At 39.4% G+C, this 10,000-nt stretch overlaps 1 protein-coding gene across 1 annotated transcript in view; it reads right to left on the bottom strand.

The window, feature by feature from the left end:
* gda (guanine deaminase) overlaps positions 1-10,000 on the bottom strand; it is a 40,600-nt gene that overhangs the window by 14,395 nt on the left and 16,205 nt on the right. The window contains exon 5 of the mRNA XM_039803432.1: positions 3,488-3,593. Within this exon, the coding sequence (XP_039659366.1) occupies positions 3,488-3,593 (106 nt within the window). The remainder of the gene's footprint in view (positions 1-3,487; positions 3,594-10,000) is intronic.

The raw sequence follows: 10,000 nt of genomic DNA, 5'->3' as shown, positions 1-10,000 counted from the left end.
TCATTTGTGTGAACTGGCAGGTTTCAGCTGCAAGTTTCAACTCGTCAGAAATCGTTGGTCTGACTTTGTTTGAAGTGTCCATGTTATGAAAAAAATCACTTTTTCTGGTGATTTGGGGTGTTATTTTGTGTCTCTGGTGCTTCCACATGCATACAAACGTTGAAAAAACACCATCCATGCTGTTTTGAGTGAGATACGGTTTCTGAATGTGTCCTGCCTTCAGTCTCCTGGTGAGCTGGTCAAAATCGGCACGGCTTTCTATGTCACTAGCCGAAACGAGGTGGCTAACCGCAACCGTTAGCAACTGCTACAACACACACTAGTTCACCATAATCTCCAAAAGAACTACTTCCATGTGCGCCCTGGTTTAGAAGAAGTCTCCCAGCTAATCCTGCCTTGGAACTGACCGAAGTTGGAGAAACAGCCTTTCTTTTACCGTCTATGGAGCTAGCTGACATGATCTACGATCTGAGCTACTGAGCATGTGCGAGTGCAATCAAAGATAGTACAGAAGAAGAAGAAGAAAAGAGGTCTCACTCTGTAGCTAAAACAGAAACCTGAACACAGGGTGAAAAGAGGAGCTGCAGCAGTGAGAGAGAGCTTTGCAGTACAACAAAAATATGGTGTTTTTTGAAAATTAAACCATGTAAACCTATTCTGGTACAACCTTAAAATACAATTATGAACCTGAAAATGAGCATAATATGGGCGCTTTAAAGTACTCACATTATGCTTTTTGGCTTTTTCCCTTTCCTTTATTGTGTTATATATCTTTTTTGTGCATGTTATAGGTTTACAAAGTGAAAAAGCCCAAAGTCCCCGCCAAAGGGACTTACCATCTCCAACAGAAAACACTGTTCACCAACTGCTCCAAACAGCTCTACTGTAGTCCAGCCTTTACTTCAGAGACAAACATGGTCACTTTGGAACACACGTTATAATGCTCGCCTAGCTGCTAGCGTGGCACGCCCTCATACTCTGCTTCTGACTGGCTAGTAGTCCTTACCTAGATGCTAGCGTGGCACACCCTCATACTCTGCTTCTGACTGGCTAGTAGTCCTTACCTAGGTACTGTCAGGGCACGCCCTCATACTCTGCTTCTGACTGGCTAGTAGTCCTTACCTAGATGCTAGCGTGGCACGCCCTCATACTCTGCTTCTGACTGGCTAGTAGTCCTTACCTAGCTGCTAGCGTGGCACACCCTCATACTCTGCTTCTGACTGGCTAGTAGTCCTTACCTAGGTACTGTCAGGACACGCCCTCATACTCTGCTTCTGACTGGCTAGTAGTCCTTACCTAGCTGCTAGCGTGGCACACCCTCATACTCTGCTTCTGACTGGCTAGTAGTCCTTACCTAGGTACTGTCAGGACACACCCTCATATTCTGCTTCTGACTGGCTAGTAGTCCTTACCTAGGTACTGTCAGGACACACCCTCATATTCTGCTTCTGACTGGCTAGTAGTCCTTACCTAGCTACTGTCAGGGCACGCCCTCATACTCTGCTTCTGACTGGCTAGTAGTCCTTACCTAGGTACTGTCAGGACACACCTTCATACTCTGCTTGTGCGACTCCCAACAAAGATGGTACAGAAGTGAGATGTCTCACTCTGTAGCTAAAACAGAGAGCTCAACACACAGGGTGAAAAGAGGAGCTGCAGCAATGTGCAGTACAACAAAAATATGGTGTTTTTTGAAAATTAAACCGTTTAAACCTATTCTGATATAACCTCTAAATACAATTATGAACCTGAAAATGAGCATAATATGAGCACTTTAAAATACAGTGCCTTGCGAAAGTATTCGGCCCCCTTGAACGTTTCGACCTTTTGCCACATTTCAGGCCTCAAACATAAAGATATGAAACTGTAATTTTTTGTGAAGAATCAACAACAAGTGGGTCCCAATTATGAAGTGGAACGAAATTCATTGGTTATTTCAAACTTTTTTAACAAATAAAAAACTGAAAAAGTGGGCGTGCAAAATTATTCAGCCCCTTTACTTTCAGTGCAGCAAACTCTCTCCAGAAGTTCAGTGAGGATCTCTGAATGATCCAATGTTGACCTAAATGACTAATGATGATAAATAGAATCCAGCTGTGTGTAATCAAGTCTCCGTATAAATGCACCTGCTCTGTGATAGTCTCAGAGGTCCGTGTAAAGCGCAGAGAGCATCATGAAGAACAAGGAACACACCAGGCAGGTCCGAGATACTGTTGTGGAGAAGTTTAAAGCCGGATTTGGATACAAAAAGATTTCCCAAGCTTTAAACATCCCAAGGAGCACTGTGCAAGCGATAATATTGAAATGGAAGGAGTGTCAGACCACTGCAAATCTACCGACCACCCGGCCATCCCTCTAAACTTTCAGCTCATACAAGGAGAAGACTGATCAGAGATGCAGCCAAGAGGCCCATGATCACTCTGGATGAACTGCAGAGATCTACAGCTGAGGTGGGAGACTCTGTCCATAGGACAACAATCAGTTGTATACTGCACAAATCTGGCCTTTATGGAAGAGTGGCAAGAAGAAAGCCATTTCTTAAAGATATCCATAAAAAGTGTCGTTTAAAGTTTGCCAAAAGCCACCTGGGAGACACACCAAACATGTGGAAGAAGGTGCTGTGGTCAGATGAAACGAAAATCAACGCTTTTGGCAACAATGCAAAACGTTATGTTTGGCGTAAAAGCAACACAGCTCATCACCCTGAACACACCATCCCCACTGTCAAACATGGTGGTGGCAGCATCATGGTTTGGGCCTGCTTTTCTTCAGCAGGGACAGGGAAGATGGTTAAAATTGATGGGAAGATGGATGGAGCCAAATACAGGACCATTCTGGAAGAAAAGCTGATGGAGTCTGCAAAGACCTGAGACTGGGACGGAGATTTGTCTTCCAACAAGACAATGATCCAAAACATAAAGCAAAATCTACAATGGAATGGTTCACAAATAAACATATCCAGGTGTTAGAATGGCCAAGTCAAAGTCCAGACCTGAATCCAATCGAGAATCTGTGGAAAGAACTGAAAACTGCTGTTCACAAACGCTCTCCATCCAACCTCACTGAGCTCGAGCTGTTTTGCAAGGAGGAATGGGCAAAAATGTCAGTCTCTCGATGTGCAAAACTGATAGAGACATACCCCAAGCGACTTACAGCTGTAATCGCAGCAAAAGGTGGCGCTACAAAGTATTAACTTAAGGGGGCTGAATAATTTTGCATGCCCAATATTTCAGTTTTTTATTTGTTTAAAAGGTTTGAAATATCCAATAAATTTCGTTCCACTTCATGATTGTGTCCCACTTGTTGTTGATTCTTCACAAAAAATTACAGTTTTATATCTTTATGTTTGAGGCCTGAAATGTGGCAAAAGGTCGAAAAGTTCAAGGGGGCCGAATACTTTCGCAAGGCACTGTACCTTTGATTTTAATGTCAAGTCTAAACATGCCGAAAGGTTTCGCTGCTGTATTATTAAACAGTTGATACCCACCGACGGGTTTCCTCTTGACACTCCTGATTGGTCTCTTTGTAATGTTTCACACAGTTGTTCCTGTCCATACACACCTTCCCCACCAAGGCTCGCTGACCAAAGTCATCTGCAAGAAAAACAAGATGATGATGAGTGCCGGGAATATTAATAAACGTTTATTTAGTAATCTGAAAAAGCGCTGCATGTACTTTGCTTATGTAGTAGTAGTAGTAGTAGTACATAAAGTTATTGTCCCTGTGGGGCAGTTGGGTTTGCGGCACAGTTGCAAAGCACTTCATGACAGGACATCAGACATACGATACAAACAAATAGTCCCTACATTAGACACCAACAGACATAACATGAAGAACATACATCACACCCTTGGGTATGACCAGGCCAGCTGGACGACTAGCTTATTTTGACTGATTTATTGTGGTACCAAAGAGAATTTGGATCTGTTCTTGGTCAGAAGGGGTTGGCAGAAACGATGCCTAGAGGGCAGTAGTTTAAAATGAGATGCCAGGGGCTGTGTGTGTAGTCACATACAATGTAATTGGCCTTTCTCAACAGTCTGTCTTCGTAAATGTGTTCAATGCTCGGTAGTGTTATCCTAAGTAACTTACTGGCAGTTGTATGTCATAGTTGTTATGTATGACATTGTGTCAGAAAACTACATGTTTTCCCCCCTAAATGTTTTACTATTACCTTATTTTATCCTCAGGTGTTTTTATGTTTTGTAACCTTGTTAAGAGAAGTTCTATAGAAGTTTATTATTATTATTGTAAAAAAAAAATTTAAAATACAACGCAATGCACTTCAAATTGTGACCATGACAACGATAAAAAGTAACGAGGTATCTGAGAGATGGTTGATATTAGGGATAGATCGATTATGGGCCCTGGACGATCACCAGGGCCGTTTTTTTTAGCAGTTTTGCAGATGATCTGTATCTGTGTTTTATTTGCCTGATAACCGACAGAGTTAATGAATTAAAAAGTGTTCTACTTTGGCTCGGCTACAGCTCTGTGTCTGTCCCTCTGCTTCGGCTTCACCACGGAGTCTGACTTCATGTCCCGACCACAACACTATCCGACTCTCTCTTACTGGGGAACTTATGTTCAAAGTTTCTCATTTATTAAATAATTGCTTAACCCTTGTGTGGTCCTTTGGGTCCCAGTGACCCGAAGGACAACACAAGGATTATGTACTTCCCTTTACTTTGTTGAGAATTGCTCTCTAAACCCTGTTTCTTGTAAAGTAAGTAAGTAAAGTTTATTTCTAGAACACATTTAAACACAGTTTAAGCTGACCAAAATGCTGTACAAACAAGAACTAAGGTGCTGTATTAACCCTTGTTTAGAGACCAATTCTCAACAAAGTAAAGGGAAGTACATAATCCTTGTGTTGTCCTTCGGGTCACTGGGACCCGAAGGACAACACAAGGGTTAAAGCATTTAAACAAAGCTTGTTGTTGGAGTTTGTAACATTCCAAAAAGGTCCAAGGTAATGGGGAAAATATGTCATATTTCATACAGATTTCTCCAAAAAAATTAATTAGTTGTTAACTAGAGCTGCATCTAACGATTATTGTCATTGTCATTGAATCTGTAGATTATTTTCTCGATTTATAGATTAGTTGTTTGGTTTCTAAAATGTCAGGATGACATTGTTGTGGATGAAGTACACACGGAGATACACTGGTAAGAGCTAATGAGGTTTAACCATGTATCAGCTAAAATAAATAGCTCACGTTACTGTATTGTGTCAACAGTTAACTTCATTTAATATTGTATGTGGAGTTTCCTTTTGCGGGGTGCAAATGTTCCACCAAAACAAGTTCCTTCCTGAGACTATTTAGCAGAGCCACCGTCACTGCGTCTGGAGTTTAGCGCCGCACAAGATGATTGTGATTGGTTTACAGCTCCATTGTGTAATGTTTTGAGTTGATTCTTAGCAAAAAAAACTTTGTTCTTTCACAAATATGTGCTCATTCATGTGTAATTACTTCCACCAACTAATCAAAGTATTCTCGTCAGCGTAGAATCTGCCATTCAGAATCATTCAGAACACATACGAGCGAGTCGCTCCAATGACGGCCGCCATGTAGCGCCTCCATCTTTAAAATACATTAGTCAAAGAGGGACATACCTCTATCTTTAAAATACGTTAGCCAAAGAGAGACATACCTCCATCTTTAAAATACGTTAGCCAAAGAGGGACATACCTCCATCTTTAAAATACATTAGCCAAAGAGGGACATACCTCCATCTTTAAAATACATTAGCCAAAGAGGGACATACCTCCATCTTTAAAATACATTAGCCAAAGAGGGACATACCTCCATCTTTAAAATACATTAGCCAAAGAGGGACATACCTCCATCTTTATAATACATTAGCCAAAGAGGGACATACCTCCATCTTTAAAATACATTAGCCAAAGAGGGACATACCTCCATCTTTATAATACATTAGCCAAAGAGGGACATACCTCCATCTTTATAATACATTAGCCAAAGAGGGACATACCTCCATCTTTAAAATACATTAGCCAAAGAGGGACATACCTCCATCTTTATAATACATTAGCCAAAGAGGGACATACCTCCATCTTTATAATACATTAGCCAAAGAGGGACATACCTCCATCTTTATAATACATTAGCCAAAGAGAGACATACCTCCATCTTTAAAATACATTAGCCAAAGAGGGACATACCTCCATCTTTAAAATACATTAGCCAAAGAGGGACATACCTCCATCTTTATAATACAAGCCAAAGAGCACATACCTCCATCTTTATAATACATTAACCAAAGAGGGACATACCTCCATCTTTAAAATACATTAGCCAAAGAGGGACATACCTCCATCTTTAAAATACATTAGCCAAAGAGGGACATACCTCAATCTTTAAAATACATTAGCCAAAGAGGGACATACCTCCATCTTTAAAATACATTAGTCAAAGAGGGACATACCTCCATCTTTAAAATACATTAGCCAAAGAGGGACATACCTCCATCTTTAAAATACATTAGCCAAAGAGGGACATACCTCAATCTTTAAAATACATTAGTCAAAGAGGGACATACCTCCATCTTTAAAATACATTAGCCAAAGAGAGACATACCTCCATCTTTATAATACATTAGTCAAAGAGAGACATACCTCCATCTTTATAATACATTAGTCAAAGAGGGACATACCTCCATCTTTAAAATACATTAGTCAAAGAGGGACATACCTCCATCTTTATAATACATTAACCAAAGAGGGACATACCTCCATCTTTAAAATACATTAGCCAAAGAGGGATATACCTCCATCTTTAAAATCCATTAGCCAAAGAGAGACATACCTCCATCTTTAAAATACATTAGCCAAAGAGGGACATACCTCCATCTTTAAAATACATTAGCCAAAGAGAGACATACCTCCATCTTTAAAATACATTAGCCAAAGAGGGACATACCTCCATCTTTAAAATACATTAGCCAAAGAGGGACATACCTCCATCTTTAAAATACATTAGCCAAAGAGGGACATACCTCCATCTTTAAAATACATTAGCCAAAGAGGGACATACCTCCATCTTTAAAATACATTAGCCAAAGAGGGACATACCTCCATCTTTATAATACATTAGCCAAAGAGGGACATACCTCCATCTTTAAAATACATTAACCAAAGAGGGACATACCTCCATCTTTATAATACATAAGCCAAAAGGGACACACCCCACCTCCATCTTTAAAATACGTTAGCCAAAAAGGGACATACCTCCATCTTTAAAATACATTAACCAAAGAGGGACATACCTCCATCTTTAAAATACATTAGCCAAAGAGGGACATACCTCCATCTTTAAAATACATTAGCCAAAGAGGGACATACCTCCATCTTTAAAATACATTAGCCAAAGAGGGACATACCTCCATCTTTATAATACATTAGCCAAAGAGGGACATACCTCCATCTTTAAAATACATTAGCCAAAGAGGGACATACCTCCATCTTTAAAATACATTAGCCAAAGAGGGACATACCTCCATCTTTAAAATACATTAGCCAAAGAGGGACATACCTCCATCTTTATAATACATTAGCTAAAGAGGGACATACCTCCATCTTTAAAATACATTAGCCAAAGAGAGACATACCTCCATCTTTAAAATACATTAACCAAAGAGGGACATACCTCCATCTTTAAAATACATTAACCAAAGAGGGACATACCTCCATCTTTATAATACATTAACCAAAGAGAGACATACCTCCATCTTTAAAATACATTAACCAAAGAGAGACATACCTCCATCTTTAAAATACATTAGCCAAAGAGGGACATACCTCCATCTTTATAATACATTAGCCAAAGAGGGACATACCTCCATCTTTATAATACATTAGCCAAAGAGGGACATACCTCCATCTTTAAAATACATTAGCCAAAGAGGGACATACCTCCATCTTTATAATACATTAGCCAAAGAGGGACATACCTCCATCTTTATAATACATTAGTCAAAGAGGGACATACCTCCATCTTTATAATACATTAGCCAAAGAGGGACATACCTCCATCTTTAAAATACATTAGCCAAAGAGAGACATACCTCCATCTTTATAATACATTAACCAAAGAGGGACATACCTCCATCTTTATAATACATTAGCCAAAGAGGGACATACCTCCATCTTTAAAATACATTAGCCAAAGAGGGACATACCTCCATCTTTATAATACATTAGTCAAAGAGGGACATACCTCCATCTTTATAATACATTAGCCAAAGAGGGACATACCTCCATCTTTATAATACATTAACCAAAGAGGGACATACCTCCATCTTTAAAATACATTAGCCAAAGAGGGACATACCTCCATCTTTAAAATACATTAGCTAAAGAGGGACATACCTCCATCTTTAAAATACATTAACCAAAGAGGGACATACCTCCATCTTTAAAATACATTAACCAAAGAGGGACATACCTCCATCTTTAAAATACATTAGCTAAAGAGGGACATACCTCCATCTTTAAAATACATTAGCCAAAGAGAGACATACCTCCATCTTTATAATACATTAACCAAAGAGGGACATACCTCCATCTTTAAAATACATTAGCTAAAGAGGGACATACCTCCATCTTTAAAATACATTAGCCAAAGAGAGACATACCTCCATCTTTAAAATACATTAGCCAAAGAGGGACATACCTCCATCTTTAAAATACATTAGCCAAAGAGAGACATACCTCCATCTTTATAATATATTAACCAAAGAGGGACATACCTCCATCTTTATAATACATTAGCCAAAGAGGGACATACCTCCATCTTTATAATACATTAGCCAAAGAGGGACATACCTCCATCTTTAAAATACATTAGTCAAAGAGGGACATACCTCCATCTTTAAAATACATTAGCCAAAGAGAGACATACCTCCATCTTTAAAATACATTAGCCAAAGAGGGACATACCCCCCTACCTCCATCTTTAAAAATTTAAAATACATTAGCCAAAGAGGGACATACCTCCATCTTTATAATACATTAGCCAAAGAGGGACATACCTCCATCTTTAAAATACATTAGCCAAAGAGGGACATACCTCCATCTTTAAAATACATTAGCCAAAGAGAGACATACCTCCATCTTTAAAATACATTAGCCAAAGAGGGACATACCTCCATCTTTAAAATACATTAGCCAAAGAGGGACATACCTCCATCTTTAAAATACATTAGTCAAAGAGGGACATACCTCCATCTTTATAATACATTAGCCAAAGAGGGACATACCTCCATCTTTAAAATACATTAGTCAAAGAGGGACATACCTCTGCATTTCACCCTTTTATACTCAGTGGCACCGTGATGAATGCCAGGGGGAGATTACTCGCCAGCGAAGGGTAAAAAGAGAATTAAAACGACAACGCGACAGGCTAAGCAACGAGACCAAAGTTAATATTGGAGTGGCTAGAGAGATACTAAGAGCTAATTTCGGGATTGGCCACCGTAGCAGTTGAAACGCGATCGGAATGGGAGGGGCTAGAAAGTAATATTCAGTTGGTTGTCTTATACAATTTCAGCACTAGATGGGAGAAATTATTATGCAATGTAGCTTTAAAGAAATGCAAACAACCCAGAGCTCTTATCCCAGAATGCATCTGTGGTGGAGCCAGACTTTACTCCACAGCGCTGTGGAGATAAAGGTCTGGCAATGTGAGACTAAAGATAGTGTACATAATCATCAGTTCACTCAGGGTCTGTGAGAGAGCTTTGTGCTACTGGGACCGAACATTTCCAGTCAAATCAGGCAGGAAATGTGCATATATATCAGATTTCCAGAAATAGGACAGATATACAGACAATTGTCTTCCCTTTTTTGTTTTTCTGGTTCAAACTTTCAAAGGAAAACATTTTTTTCAACATTTTGGCCTCCTTCCAAACATTTTTGTCACTTTATTCCAAATTTCTTGTCACTATTTCCAATGTTTTTGTCATTCACGTTTTTGAA

The sequence above is a fragment of the Perca fluviatilis genome, chromosome 6 (assembly GCF_010015445.1).
Source record: "Perca fluviatilis chromosome 6, GENO_Pfluv_1.0, whole genome shotgun sequence".
Lineage (NCBI taxonomy): Eukaryota > Metazoa > Chordata > Actinopteri > Perciformes > Percidae > Perca > Perca fluviatilis.
Note: the sequence above shows the minus strand (reverse complement) of the source record. Positions and strands in the feature narration are given on the sequence as shown.